The 16,178-nt window shown below is 44.4% G+C and overlaps 1 protein-coding gene across 1 annotated transcript in view; it reads left to right on the top strand.

Moving 5' to 3' along the window:
• The window catches only part of LOC144103229 (parafibromin-like), a 136,705-nt gene that overhangs the window by 57,883 nt on the left and 62,644 nt on the right, over positions 1 to 16,178 (top strand). Inside the window, exons 9-10 of the mRNA XM_077636006.1 lie at positions 7,806 to 7,881; positions 11,829 to 12,005. Of these exons, the coding sequence (XP_077492132.1) occupies positions 7,806 to 7,881; positions 11,829 to 12,005 (253 nt within the window). The remainder of the gene's footprint in view (positions 1 to 7,805; positions 7,882 to 11,828; positions 12,006 to 16,178) is intronic.

Genomic DNA, 16,178 nt, shown 5'->3' with positions numbered 1-16,178 from the left:
ATCCCTTCTTGGTCCTGAGCACATTAGTTTGTGTGCAATGAGTTCCACTTGACAGGACCATTCAATAAGTTTAGTCGTCATCTGTAAAGAGGAATTGTGTTAAAAAGAAATACCATTGAAAAACCTGGCGAAATGTAGCCGTAAAGAAACTTGCCATCAACAGCCATGGTGGTTGCCCCCGTAATCCTTACTCGCCGATGACTCCGGACTCTGTTGGTCACATTTTGCAGCAGGTGGTGCAAACTGGTCTGAAAAAAAGCTGTACAATGTTAGCTTGTGCCTTGTCAATAATGTTTATTTAAAATGGTTATGATCGCATGCTTTTGTTTTCTACAGTTACGCACGTGGAGTTGTTTTGTGCGTTATCACGTATGTGAGTATGTTGCTGAATTGTTCAACCTGAAACGAATTTACTCACTACAAGCAGCAGATCCTTCATCTATTTCTAAGGCAAAGAGTTGAATTGTTTAGGACGCAATGCCTTACAGGATTCCAACAACAAGCCTAGTGGCAAACTTCTTACTGAGCAGAAATTGCGGTATGTTACTACCAACGATTCCAAGCTTATGCTACCCAACGAATCGCAAGGCGCCTTTCAGTTTCTCCTGGCCTCTGCTCTGTTGCAGAAGCAAGGTGTTGCTTCATGATCTTGTAGTCCGCTCTTCCCATAGCTTATCACACGGCTTGCAAAGGACGGTGTTAGCAAAATTTATAAACATATCGTTTCAGAATTATAAATTTGTAGTAGGAGAGTTCATGACACCCAAGAAAAACTAAAGGATGGTTGCAAATCGTTTAGATCATTGTCATAAAAATCGCCAGAAATTCATAGTATTGAACTGCATTTGCATTGAAAGATTATGTGCTGAGTGCGGGATCGCAGAAATATTCGTCAATCAGAAAAAATCGTTCACCTGGAGATCGTTGTGACTACATTTTGTTATATCAAGAAAGCTTTTGTCATGAATTTCAGGAATGGCATTCCAGACAGTAGCTATTAGTCACAGCAGTTGGCACCAAACAAAGCACAGGTTTTTTTTTATTAATGGCATTTTTGTAGATTTGCAGGAAAATGTTCAAGTCCGAATTCACGGCTTTAACACGTCTGCTGTTCTTGAGCCACTAAAAGAAAACAGCTTTTCTGCCCGTTCATATGCTGTCCTTATGAGCAACAGCATGACTGCCGCAGTGTTCCATCTTTGCCATCGTGACAGCTAACACCACCACCTGCAGCAGCACTGGCTCTACGTGCTAGACCGGAAACCTATTTGTGCTGTCTCCCAGAACTGTATATATGCAGTGCAATGCAAACTGCGACTTCACCCAGCACCCTGAAATTTGTAAAGGTAACACAGTTGTATCTTACAATATACGGTTAGGTTGTAGTGCTGCCCACAGTCAATTCGTTTGTTCCCAGAGCGGTCTCTTGGTATGTGTGATTTCAGTATAATACTGTTAGATCGATGTGTCACGCACTGTCATAAAATAAGCTAACTCCAGCTGAGATGTGCAGCACAAACAGGCTCATTTTTAGCCTGGCCTTAATGCGGTGGTTCTGTGTAATGTGAGACAAATTTCAATGCATCGCAATGTTCGCATCGACTGTCTGAATTGCGGTATGCTGTATTTTTGTCATTTTTGATGTGCTCCACGGAGGACGGTGGGAGCAGGCGCTTTCTACCCCCTTGTGCGAGGAGCCAGGCGGCTCAAGGAGCACCGGAGGTGCTACTCCACTCCTTAAAATGGCCACCAACGCGAACCGCGATGCGGCCATGAAACTTTTCCGCCAACACATGTGCCAACGAGGCAAAGCTAACAATCACAAGACACCGAGACAGGTGGAAAACGGATGGCAAACGAGGCAACTTACAGCAACGGCAGCGAGAGCAACTCTCCTTGCTTCTTTCTTGTCACCTCTCCCAGTCGACCGCACGACCCAAGTCAAATGGCAGCTAAGAACTCGGTCTGGCCCTAAGGTGAAGTTTGGGGGTAAATAAGAAGATTCCCTAGACTTTACTCTGAAAACGTTGTTGGAAAAATAGTTCAGCAACATATATTGAGTGAAAACATTAAAAAAAATTTGCTTACCTAGTTACTCCAAACGACCGTGAATGGCCGATTAGTGCCCACAGTTCGCAGTGAGTGGTGCCATGTCGTGCGTGAACTGTGGGTAGTCGCACTCTGTGTTCTTGCACCTACTGTGCCACTAACCAAAGCAAGTCAACCGATTTCAACGTTCTAATAACATTGTTGCATCTCTTCGCCACTCTTCACCATGAGAAGCTAGCACGCCACATGCACATGCTTGAAACGCAGACAGACATGACGCACAAAAGAGACTGCTACAGCCAATGGCTCCAGCGGCTCTAACGGTTTAACCAAGGGGTGAAACTTCCTATACCTTCCTGCGGCCACAAATTACAGACGGCAGCACCAATTCCTCCTTCAGTTATGCTCATAGCGAATGGTGTAGGTGAAGTTCGCTGAACTTTCCGTGGTGCCATTCAGTCTCTTGTCGCGAGGAATGCCACTTTTGTGGAGCCACTCAGCCTTAGAGGGACGCCCGACGGGAACCCGTCCTGTCCCCATCTCCCCTTCTTGCAGCGGGTTTTCTTTGTGTTCTTCGCGCTGTCTAGGACATCACCCGTCTTGAAGAAGCTTAGGCAGGTATGACGGTCATTGTGTGTGGAGCCAAAGGGTTGCCGAGCTTTGGGCATGCGGGATAGGCACCTCATAAGAACAAGTGACCGTGATGCGCTTATTCCCTTGACAACTGTTTCTTTTTTCCTCTAAAGAACCGAACGTCTTGAGTGATCGTTACTTCGGCATACATTTGTCTCGCATGCATGTGTGCGAAAGATGTTTAAGATGTTCAGTGATGACGCAATCTTTCTTCAATATTCTTTGTTCTGTTTAGTGTTTGGCGGGAATGTGCACATGTGTGCAATAAATCACCAGTTGAAAGTCAGCGCTCGTGGCGTCGTGTTTGTTCCGTCCTCGTGTTTTTCCACGCTGTTTTACCATGGATAGTAGTAACCGACTTGCCCAGCTTTCCGTATTTCAAAATAGCTAACCTTCTCCTTTCCTCGAGTAAGGTGAATGTTTGTGAGTTAGAACCACCAAGTCATCAAGAAACCCTGATTTCATCATCAATAAGGTGTTTCCTCTCATCACCATCTGAAGGGGAAACTCAACTGTGTACGAGTTATCTCCATGACAACGGACGGCCGAAACACGCGGGCGGGGGGGGTGTTCGCATGGCAGCTGCTTCATGTGTGGTATGGCCCAAAATTGGGCCCGCTAGGGGAGGTGGGTGGATGTATCATCGTCCGCCTGCTGCACATGACTGCATGCTATGCTTTACTTTGGTTTTCGTACACCCTATATTTGCAGTTGTGACATGTTTAAATTGGTTGCGCTGCTGGTCAGTAATGGTAACCGCAGTGCTGGGCCAATGTATGGACGACAGAGATCATTTTTCATGGTTTTATTGACACGTGTATATTCTTCTCGTTACTTTTAGTCAAAAAGAGATATTTCTCAAAATACACTACATGTCTACGTTACAGCATTGCGTACAATATAGGTAATGTTTGGCGAAGCACCAGAGGTGTATTCAGCTTATCTCGAACAGCACAACTGCCATTTTCTGTACGTAATTTCATGCATAATTTGCACAACACATACGCGATCATTCCTGCATAATTTTCACGCAATACAGAACATCAGTCTGTGCACATTGAATGCACTAAATTTAATGCATGCATGATGTACTTCATTGTGCACAAAGAACCCGCAGGGGTTCCGAAATGTCAACTAACCGTTTTTTTTTACAATTGGTCAGTGACCCAAGACTTGTTCAACCATGCTACTACCTGACCAGATAGCTATCTGTAAAGCCCTGGATTACATGCATAATGTACCTTACATTCACAGACAATTGCAAAAAAATTGTTTAGTATTTACGTAAACGCGTGAAAGCAAACCACTAGCATGCAATGGCTTTCACTGCTCATGCTGATATATGCGACACCAATAAAATTCAGTTAACATACATTTACATAATCAGTTCCCACAATGTGCCAACTCTTGCGGACTAAACTTGATGATTGCTTCTTCAGCAGCAGTGTGACTAAGTCATTGTTCACGATCGATGGCACCGAAATGAGCGGTAGCTCCTGAGAAAGCGAGCGCAGGTAGCGGTTCCCGTCGTATCGATGCGGGTCTCGCTGCACTCTTCGCAGCGTCAAAGGTCACGAGCACAAAACGAAACACCGCCGTAGTTGTCACAGCACCTACATCACTAACACATAAAGGAAAACAACGCCAAAGTGTCTGTGACCGGCGCCACAAAGCAGGCGGCAGCACCCAAGATAATGTGCGACTGGCGGAGTTCGCGAAACACGCGCAAAAGATGCATGGCATTTACAACAGCCGCCTGGGTCAGAAATTCAAAAGGGATAGAGAGAGAGTGAGAGACCATTTCTCCTTTCAGAACCTTTTTGCGGTTAGATGTTGTCCTTTAGTGCAGACACTAGCGCCAATTCCTCCTTCATTTATGTTCACATGGATGGTGTATGGAGTTACAATTTCAGTGCAGTGTTTTCAATTAGCCGGGATGGAAGTAGCTTGCGCTTTCCTCCCCCTGGTCTAACCACATTTTCCCGCCAAAATCACCGAAGCGAGCGGCACCTTTCAAGTACTCCTTATGGAAAAAAAGAATATCTGAAAGGAAGCGCAAGCCACAGCAGCAAATTAGAAGTGAAATCTGCTGCACAGATTTTTACTTAACGTGAGTTTTCCGGTCCACACACATAGAATCTTACACCACACGTTAATGAAAGCGAGTGGTGGTTTCTTCAATGAGTGTCACGCTTGGGTGGATGAAAACAATCGAATTTTCAGTCATGTGACGCTCAAAACAAGTTCATGCCTTTGAGAAGCGCATTTCACGCTTAAAACCGGTCAGTGGCATGACACTGTGTAAAAAATATTTAGAGTGTTCACACTGCGAGCAGCGAGTGGCGGTGCGCGGCTCACCTTTTGCTGAAATCGCTGTCACTAACCGCGGTAGCACCGCGAGCAATGAACCGCAGTGAGCGGCCTTCACTTCGCTGAAATCGTGGTCGCTAATCATGCAGTACGCACCGCAAGCAGTACTGAGCGACGGTGCGTGGTCCGCACTTCACTGAAATCACGGTTGCTAATCGTGCAGTACACACCGCAAGCAGCGTGGCCTCACGGCCGTGAATAAATCCAGTCATGCCGTAAACAGATCTACGTGCATGCATTTTCTATGCTTCTGCATACGAATTTTGTTAGTTCGTATGATACAAAATTTCGAACGTTACGAATAGTTTTATGATCTTGTGAGATTTGTATCACCGAGATTCTACTGTATTCGCTTTGAATTCTCTTTGAACCAGAGAACCACTGATTGCACATTCCTAAAAATTTGTAATAACTACAGTCAAGCCCCGCTACAACAAAACTTCTGCTACAATGAAGCTCGCTGTTACGATCAATTTTCGGGGCGAGGTTCCGCTTCAGTGAAATTTTCACATGTAAGGAGCCATTTCTTTTTTTTTTTGCTCATCCAATGATGCTTATCTTATTTCGCCAAAAACGGCTACCGAAGTCAGTTTGCACTTTCAATAATGCTGTCTACACTCCGTGTGGAATCTATTTATAAGGGACACTGAGGAGAAATTTAAGTTGGCTTGTATCGATAAAATACCAGCCGCTTACCACACAAAAGACCAATTTTACTGAAAACAAAGCTCTTGTGAAATAGAAAGAACCAAAACTGAAATACAGGTGGAATCTATTTATAAGGGACACTGAGGAGAAATTTAAGTTGGCTTGTATCGATAAAATACCAGCTCCTTACCACACAAAAGACCAATTTTACTGAAAACAAAGCTCTTGTGAAATAGAAAGAACCAAAACTGAAATACAGGTGTCGCCGCCAGAGGTCAATCTCGCAAGTACAAGCGTGATGATGAAATACCCCAAAACACGACAGATCTCTGAGGCTGATAAATGTGCAAGAAGGTTACGCATTTGGATATTCAAATATAGTATAAGTTTTGTTCGACACTGCTAGTGCAGTTTTATCACATGAGATAGATGGAAAAAAGACAACGTGAATATTGGAAGTGTAGCAGGTGGCCAGCTATGCTTCATTGTGTGCCCGTGAAGATTTTTTTTTGATGCGCCTTGATTTGCGAGTGTGGAGCAGCAGAGGATCTCCAAATGCCACTTTAAGTGCTCCTCACATGAAGGTGGCAGGAGCCTCCACGTTAGCAAATGCACCACTCAGCATGTTTTTTTTTGTCAATGTACCAAGACGCTGGGCTGCATAACTAGCATTGCGAGGACTATAATTACAGAATTTAAATATATCCGTATGTACCACTCTCTACCCTTCAGTTGTGACGGTGGCTCAGCAGTGTCAGCTGCTGCACCAATAGCTTGGATGCTGCTCATGTTGCCAACTTCTCGGTTTTGTCATACCCACCGCCTTAGCCCGCAAAAGTATTGCACGCTGTGTGGGGTTCAGATCGCCAAAGTGCGGGCCGCAGTTCTTTGTGATAACTTCAGTGTCTGGATCGGGAATGGGATCCATTGTAATGCTGGTGCAAATGTAAACGAAGCAATGGCAGCAACAGTTGACGTGGGTCATCGATATCCAGCCGGCAGTACTTTGTCATTTCGGCTGCTGCCAGGCAGGAAAAAGCGTTGTAACTTCGAATCTCTTAGCAATAAATGCATCTTTTGCCACCGGACAGGCAACAACAGAGCCACGAAATGCCACACTATTGGATTTAACTAACAAAAATATTTCATAGAGATGTCTTCTATGTCCCTTTAACGAGCAGGTATGTGATCCAGCGGACAACTCCCTGTGATGGTTTTGCCAACTGCTCAGGGGCTCGCACTCCATGCTTGCAATCTGTGGCCATTAGTGCAAAGCGGCTTGCAGCTTTTCCACTTGCTTTGCTGACGAAAGCACAACGAAAATTAGTTGTGCGTTTATTCCAGTGTGAAATTATTGTGTTGACAGTGACAGTTTGCACTGCAGGATAGCATTGTTCTTAAGTTTTTTGTTTGTTTTTTTTCTTCATGGTGCACATAGTACAGCCACTGCTACGCACATAAATGGCACAGTAATGGTGGTTCTAGGTGCAGTCTTGCCAGAAAACCACGTCGTTGGTATGTTTATATCGCATGTCGCAAAACTTCTTCGTGGAATTGGAAGGACCTCATATCTGGCATGGTTTCCTAAGCATTGACTTAGTATGCATATTACCCCTTTTTAACACACAGTGCCGTGAGCGTGCGTGCATCTTGTTCGCACAAAAATGTCCCGAGACAATACAATCTACGTTTATTAAGCGAATACGTGCATTGTCTCTCAGATTTCCAGAGCACCACGAAAATCGTGCCATGGTGCTGATTTCGAAATGGGAAAAAGCCAATGCTGACAGATTTTTGGAAATAAATCTTCATGAACTATTGAATCCAATCTGGCAACGTTCTGGTCCTATTTCTCAACACTGAAGTTCCTGCTTCAGCTAAATTTTGCGCCGGTTTCATGAATTTTCTTGTAGCAGGATTTAACTGTAGTTGCAGTCTGTTTCAGCTGGTGTGTCCGTGGCTTTTTGTGTGAATTGTTGGGCTACAATGAAGGGTGTTGGCCAGAATGGCCCACGTACTCTGCTGGTGTTTTGTAGGGGCCAGGTGGCTTAGTGTGCACATTCTTTGAAGGCTGCCAATGTGATGTGATTTCTTTGTTCTTGCAGGCCATACCCATGCGTGCAGTGCCCCAGCCAGCCGTCTACAGCAGATACGATCAGGAGCTTTTTAGGGGCAAAGAAGGTGATGGACTGAGAGGAATGCCATGCAGAGAGTAGCAAACTGTTTTGCATGCTGATGTAATTTTTTTGCAAAACTTTCTTTTCATCTTGGTACCGGGCATCCCATTTGGAAAGGTGCCCACGAAGAGATTTATTCCTTTTACAAAGACCCATATTTCTGCTGTGAGCATTCACAAACAGTCGCATACCTGCCAGCGATCTCAATTTGTCCAGGAGACTCCTGAATTTCGGCCGAACCTCCCGATTGCACAGACATGATGTTGTTTCTCCCAAAATTGCCCCCGACTGTGTTCGGAATTTGCACCAAAAGTAGCTCGGGGTGATACGTGTAGGCGAAACACTGACATTAAGACGTGCTGGTTACCGGCCGAAGCCAGAGCGACTGCAGCTACTGCAGCTGCTGGCAAAAGGTCCATTTGATTCTCTCTGCTTGATGTGAACTAGTTCTTAGCATTGCAAAAGAAGTGCTGCACTCATGCAGCACCAGTTCAGCAGTGCAGGCACAACGTGCAAAAGAAACGAACGCCAAAGTCCAGAAGGGGTGTAAACCATGTGCCTCTGTTGCACTGTCGGGGTTTTTATAATATTAGTCATTCACTCTACACTTTTTCTTTCCTGCTGTGTAGAAAAAGAAACAAAGATTAACTGTGGCTTACTGCTAGTGGCCACAGAGGCAAAGAGGAATTTTAATTTCAAGTATCTTTTCTGTCTTTCATGTGGTAGTTTGACATTCTTGTTGGTTTCTTTTTATTGTTGCTGCTTTTCCCACATATGGGAGGCTATCCACAGACGAGTGCTGAGAAGACATGCCGTATCATTATCTGCTAACTTGGGACCCAGTGCAGCATGTATTTGATGGCTGACTGTTTCGATGTGTGTGTCATCTGTGCATACTTGCATTCAGTGAGTCCGTTGTCTGCTGTGATGATGCAGTCTGCTGCTGCACAGAATCGGCACTGGCAGTCGAGTAAGCGCAAAGTTTCACTTAACTAGGTGTGCGCGACATCTGCACTTGTTTGTAAAGAATGGCGTTGTGCACAGGGCGCAAGGCTGCACTCCTGAAACTAGTGGCGAAGTGCGAGCAAATTGAACGGACCTAAAGTTTTCACAGTTTGAACATGAGTGCACTTTCATACTTCTGTGGTGAGCTGCCAGCTTTCCTGCAGGACTATTTCATGTTTCTGGCCAAATTTTCAAAACAAGCCAAGTTAGAAAATTTGGCTTTTGAACAAAACAGTGTGTATTTGGAGCTGATCTCGTGTCGTGGGAGCCACCATGTTGACCTCGTATGGTGCGCTTCTGGGCTGTTTGTCATTTTTCTCACGATCATTGAATGTGTTGCAAGAAAGTGAAGGGCAGGCAGCAGGGGTTTGACTCTGAGTGCGTGTGATCACCATCCCAACCCCCAACCCGTCTGTGTTTTCACGTTAGGTTACTTGCAAGCACACTACAAGCCGGGCACCTGTTTTTGTGCTCTGTGAATTTTAGGAATGATGAAATGTGTTATTCTGTCACGCAAGTTAGAGTGAGGAGAGCAGTGCTCACGGGTTGCCTGTGCTTCTTGCATCACCTAGGAAGGTATGGAAGAACGTTTGGAAATTGCCCTCTGTGAGTTGTTGTAGCAACCTGCGATACTTTCAGATGAATTATCTTTGGGTGCGTTGTGTTGAGAGTTCTCATGACATGTGGCTCCGGAGAAAAAAAAATGGGCACTAGAGAGTGCTGAGGTGTAACTTCAAACTAAAATTTCTGTTGGTGATGCAACACCACATGCTTTCATAAAAGGTGCTGCGGAAAATGTTTGAAGTGAGCAAAGTCACTCTCAAAGCACACAGTGGATGTTGCGCCCTCCCCCTGTTTTCTCCTGAATTTTGACTTGGGCAAGTTGGCAGGTATGCGATCATAATTGTATTCACAATCTTTTGATGCTTGACAGTACTAGCTAGTTACAGAGTAACATGTTATGACATGTTAACTTTTGAGCAGTGAGGAAGTGCCCATTGTTTGCATGTATCCAAGTCCAGCCATCTGTTGCTGCTTTCAGCATTGCCCTGTCGTCTGCTGTAGTCTCCTTGTCAGTCCATTAGGTGGAACGGCTGTTTTTGGTGAGACAGCTGTTTTAGAATACAGTTGTGCCTCATTAATATAGACACTTTGGTTCCCGAGCAAAACTGTCTGTAAAAATTAAAAACGAATTGCAAAGGGAAAAAAAAGTTAAAGGAAGAAAAAACTCGCCATGATTAAGGTCTCCTTCAGTGCATAATGGTGGCCAGTGAAGTTGAAATGTAATTTTCTAGGCTAGAAGTTCATTATGCTGGTTCCTATTAAGGGGAGATGTGGGTCTTGAAATGGTATAAAAATGCGGAAATTTCAATTTTTCGAAAATGGTATATTTAGGTTCAGTAGTGTAAAGTACCTATCTACCAAGTTTCAAGGGCTAATTCGACCTCCAGCTGCCAAAGAAATTATATATTTGATGCCTCCAATGCGTTGCAGTGACAATTTTGGAGCAATATGTGGCATAACTTTATGCCCGCAGCTTCTCGCAACCGCATCCCCAGTGGCCGCCAGTTTGTTCTTGCCTGATAGCTAGCGCTCTTTTCTATATCCTCATATTAATCCCTACTGTGAACTTCTCTCGATGTCTGCATTCTGCTATTTTCTGAGGCCTCTACAACGGCCTCCAAATGACTGGCACGTGCACTTGCCAACATGACTATCCTTACGGAAGTTTTCGTCATGTTTTTGTAGTGCAATTTCAATTAAACTTACACTGTTGAATTCAGAAAGAAAGAAAGAATTGAACTACGGAGCTGTGCTATTTTTTTATGGCTCTGTCGAACATATCAAATTTTGTGAACAATAATGTCACTAATTATATTTCATAATTATGGTGCTTTGACAAAATTGAATATTTTTATATGATGTTGCTCCTCAATAACAATATAAATATGATAGCTCTGAATGGCAGGCATTTGGCTACAGCTGCAATTCAGCCGGAACCAAAAACTATTGAGGAAAAATGTCTTAACGACCTGTAAGTAATTAGTTAATTAGGCATCAGTTATTTTTCTATAATATGGGAACTGATTGAGATATACTGAAATCAATTATAAATTTTGAAAACAGGAGGAAGAAACACATATACACACCTAATTTTATTGCATTATCTCGAGTAATAAGCATTTTCATTTTTAGGACCTGTGTCTTCTCTTAAGCTTGAAAAAAATGTGATACAGCCTGACGTGCCTAGTGGTCTATGATACACTTGACGGTGTCCCAAGGCTAAGTAACCTAACTCCTACTACGATTGCTCACATCTCACGAACCGCTGCTATATTTTGGCACTCGGTCGGCTTTCATTGGAGGCATTTTTCTACACAGCCATTCATGCAATTTATTTGGGAAATGGTTAGGCGCATCGACCGAACAACTTTTGCATGAAACCAGGAAAGGAAAGAGCCACCACTCAGTCATTTGAACTTTTTCACTGCATGTCTATGGTGGTCTCTGGGTGGCGCAGTACAGGCCTTTGTGCATTTTCCCCTTGCCCAGACAGCAAGTTTTCATATTAATGAGGCATAAATACATTGAAAAAGTTTGGTCCCCAGGCAAATTGTCCATAATTTGAGACATCCATACTTACGGGGGTCATATTAATGAGGCTTAACTGTACAAGTGTTTTTTTCTGTGAGCCAATTTCACCAACTGCTGCGTGCAAGACTGTGGTTCCATTGACTTTGCTAGCATTGCGATAACTTTTTCTGCAAAGCAGTGGCGGCACTTGTAATTCATTCAGCCGAAGCTAGGCAAGAAAACTTATTCTTAGCTAGAGAATTGAAAAGCCAGAGTTGCTGTGAACATCGTTTGGCATGTGCGGCACATTGTCGTGGTACTGGCTGAAATTTTTCTGTGCATCTGACTTGCCGTCTGCATGTTGTTCCGCAGAGACGGAGGGCTTCAAGATTGATACAATGGGCACATACCATGGTGTGAGCCTCAAATTTGTGACTGAGGGCAGCCAGCGCAAGTGGCCAGTGCCTGTGGCCCCAGCACCTGCGGCACCTCCTGCAATGGCCCCAGTTGGAACAGCTGCATCCGTGTCACGGCCAGTGCCCAAGATAGGTGATTCCACCTTTGCCAAGTCTAAAAACTACAGTTTCTTCCACATTTTGCCTTGGTTATTCTGGCAATTGTGGCCACTCGCATGCAGTCGGATTAGAAGAAGAGCTACATGCACTTGTTGCTGTGACGTCACAAGTGTGCACTTCAATCAAGTAGGGCTTGCGTTAGATCTGCTGAGCAGGACAAGTGCCTTGTTTTCAACTACGTCAATGAGCTGTCGTTCAAAGCTTTTTTTTTAGTTTGTATTGAAAAGAAGATACAGTTAAACCTGGATGTAATGAACCTTCATATAGCGAATTTCTAGATATTACGAAGTTTCTCAATTCCCTAAGGCCGCCCCCATTGAAGCTTGTATATTTGAAACCTTCATGTAACGTAGTTGTTGCGGTGGTTGACCTTGACAAAACGAACTGGCTATGCCATTTATCTGTTAGCTAGTGCTGAGTTACTTGGAATTTGGCACAATCATACGAAAGTGTCGTGACGATAAAGCATGAACTGGCATGAGAGGAATGCTGATCGCAACGAGCGACTGCAGTTGATACAACACGCCGTGCTCTAGTGCCGCCGGCGCATCTCTGGCACTTTCTCATTTGGAACATCATAACACATGATGTTACAACAGTTCATGCTCAAAAGAAGCGAAAAATAATGGCCAAAAAAGAAACGACACGAGCAGTATGTAATCATCGCAGCTGCGCGGTTGCTCGCTTGATTCTGGCGCTGATAGCTCTCGCGCGTTGGGAGCGGGGATGGTGGAGAGCGCCGACGATGCTAGGTGAGGACTCCATTTCCTGGGGCAGCAGCGAGGGGAAGACCGAGAGAGGGAACGTGCAGGTAGAAGCACATGCCTGCATGGTTGGTCTGCGGCGGCAGCGTGTGTTCTCCTTTAGTTCGGCCGCAGTGCCCCCGCCTTCGCCGCCCTCCCCATTGCACTCGTAGTGGCGTTGCGCAAGCCGTGGTGGAGGTGGCAGCGGCTGCTGCTGCAGTCCCGCTATCGGCATGATCGTGAAATGTTTATTCGCATTTGTGACTTCAAGTAAACTTGTTTTCTGTAAGCATTTAAAAGGTGAGTTCACCTGCATTTATTTCTTATTTTAATTTCCATTCTGCAGTGTCCTTTGTACTCTTCTCGTGAAAACTGCATTTAATGAACACCTGGATGTAACGAAAAATCTCGAACTTTTTTGTCAATTTCATTATAACCAGGTTTAACTGTAATCGTGCTTTGGACTTTATTAACAAATGGCTTCCAATTCTCTTGGAACAGGTTATTGTTATTCAGGAAGACAATGTAAATATTTTCTTGGCAAAGAGGAAAGTACAGTAGACTCATTATATGAAGCTGGTCGGGACAGCAAAAAACTGATTTTAATGAGCTTCCAAATAAACACAAAACTCTAAAACAGCATCTTTATTAGTTGCGAAGTCAAGTTTCTTAAGAAAAATAGTCTTGGTCTGCCTTTTCTTGCCAAATTGCGCTGTTGAAAGCAAGTTCTGCAAGCTGTACTGTACTCTAACGCTTCTTCCATGTTACCTTCAACGGCAAATAAGCACTCCGCGAGAGCAAGCCCCGCAGCCCCATCGGCAGCCGTCAGTTGCAGCTCATCTTTAATGTCGTCCTCGCTTTTCTGACTTTGTTCGTTGTGGGGTCCAACAGTCTCCGGAATCTCGCTGTCCATAAGCACACCGCACGTTTCGACTGCAGCACCTACGGCGATGTATTCTTCAAAGCAGACGTCACCGAGAGTTGCACCAAATTGTGTGCCTTCAGCCTCTCTTGGTTGTGCTTCCCCCGATGAGCTGGCAAAGGCATCTCCAGAAGTAGTTACCAGAAAACCGCATACCGCATGCTTATTTTTATAAATTTGGAAAGCATGTTTGGCTTGATCGCAAATTTCTGCGCAATGTATTGCTTGGTGGTGTCTCCGTTTTCTACATCTTTCAAAATCTCGACTTTACTTGGCAGGTTGAGCATGCGATAGGAGCCGTGAGTTGCAATTGTAGTCGGAATCCGTAGCGTGGAATCATGCACGAAACAAGCGAATCAGCGCGCTCCTAATACTGCAACAAAGACACTCGACGAAAGTGACGCGGCTGGCTTGACTTGCTCTTGACTTGACGTGTGCTTCAAGCCTAATCTCGCTGCTTCCAGCATGCAGCACTGCGAGTGCCAATGGCAGCTGTAACAAAGAAGTGGTAGCACTGCAGATTGCTGCCATAGTGATGACACAGAAAGCATGGAGCTGCTGTAGTATTTGAAAAATTGCGCATTCAATTAAAAAATGACTGTCGCCTGGAGCCTCTTCACTAGAAAATAACTTCTAGTTAAACGATACTGCGGGCTTCTAACTTCCTGTTATCGAGTGATTTTTTCTATCGGTTTACATGCAAAACTGACAGGACCAACACTTCACTTCTAAATTCCAATTATCGGGAGTTGCCTGTAGTCTCATTTTATTGCACGCAACCTGAACATTGAGCATGAGTTTTCATCCGATGCCAGTGTTTGAATGGCTTTGAAGGACCAATTACATAGAGGGCAAGTCATAGCCCCCTAAGTAATGGAATATCATTTGCATGCCTAATTGCCGTTTGGAAAGGGATCACACTTTCTTTGCACTCGGTGATGTGGGGAATGCATTGGTGGACGAAGTCTCACTTTCAGTGGCCTGTGCATTCTTTGTCCAAGACGTTGTTCTGGCATAAAACGGCCCATCGGATGTTGAGCGTAAAAATAACTTAATGGTGTCGTGTGCTGGCTTTGCTGGCCTCATCAGTGCCCTGGCCTGACACAGCTGAGTGCCGGCTGCCAGCAAGCATTCTTCAAAGCAGACCTCATTTTGTGCAGAAAGGGCGAATTTGTAGGATCTTGTCCTTGTGTGGTTTGTTAGAGCAAAACGCTTTACTCTCCGCATACAGAACTCAAGGACAAAACCGCTTGACGATGACCTTCAACCAGGAAAGGGTCGGAGGTATGGCTGTGACGTCAGATAACATACGTCGCTGTCCTCGAGTGTCTGTGGGGTTTGATGCTTTCATGCTTTGGCGTTCCTTATTCAGATTTTTCAACTGAGATAGCTTGCCGGTATCCTGTCAAACCATCCTGCGGCCTACTTTTACTGTACACTTCGTAAGGATACCTGTGAGATTATCGTTCATTTTTTGAACATTTAGATTGCCTTCCTCACCTGTATCCTGAATTCATCTACTTCCATCTTACTGCTAACTTGTTAATGGGCTTCTGCTTCACTAGGCAATTTCTTCCTTCCCTCTTCAAGCCTAAGCTAATTTGAGACCTTGCCATCCCGTGGTCGCTACAATGCACCTTTCTGAGGACCTTCACATCCTGCACGATGCCAGGGTGAGCGCGTAGTATGAAGTCTGTTTCTTTCTTTGTCTTACCATTGGGATTCTTCTATGTCTACTTACTGTTTTCTCATTTGTAGAAGCCTGGATCGTGGCCTTTCAAAGGAAACCAAAATGGTATGGGCAGAGCGCATATTTCTTGAACTTTGGGCGACCAAAGTTCGGTGTGATTTGACCCCAATATAAAGGGCCATGCTCGTGGATTCATGTCTTTGCAATGCTATAACACATGAATTTGGCAGTGTTTTTTAACAAAAATTGTTAGATAGGTGCAAAAAGACTTCAGGATTGTGAAAATATGAAGATTAAAGCAATTCTGTTTTTTGACCGATTTTAGACCATTAAGAGTTGTGGTGTTCCTAAACAAATCCAGGCACATAGATTTCGCTTGCAGTGCAGCAGGTTTCTAGAAAACTTTAGCATTGGAATGAAGCCGTGGAGACATTGAAATGATCACTTTCTTACGTAGCACGCGGAGCATTTTTTTTAAAGCTGATGTTCATGCGAACCAATCTCAGAGCACTTGGCTTCTTACAAATAAACTTGAAACTCTTCCTGATGCTCATTGTTTGCTACTGCAGTATTTACCGATTGTCTCTGGCTTTGCTCTGGGTTTAAAGGCACGTGCTTTTGCCGCTTTCTGGGAAGGTAAGAGGAGATATGTGACAAGTGCTAGGTACTGCCATTTGGAAAGGCTGCAGTGTTTTGCCCCTAGTTCAGATGAACAATGAATTCACAGTTTCTGAATGTTCAGGAGGTTCAAATAGTGCGATGTGAATCGAGTAGTGAATGCTATTAGCATAC

Source organism: Amblyomma americanum, chromosome 9 (genome assembly GCF_052857255.1).
Source record: "Amblyomma americanum isolate KBUSLIRL-KWMA chromosome 9, ASM5285725v1, whole genome shotgun sequence".
Classification (NCBI taxonomy): domain Eukaryota; kingdom Metazoa; phylum Arthropoda; class Arachnida; order Ixodida; family Ixodidae; genus Amblyomma; species Amblyomma americanum.
Note: the sequence above shows the minus strand (reverse complement) of the source record. Positions and strands in the feature narration are given on the sequence as shown.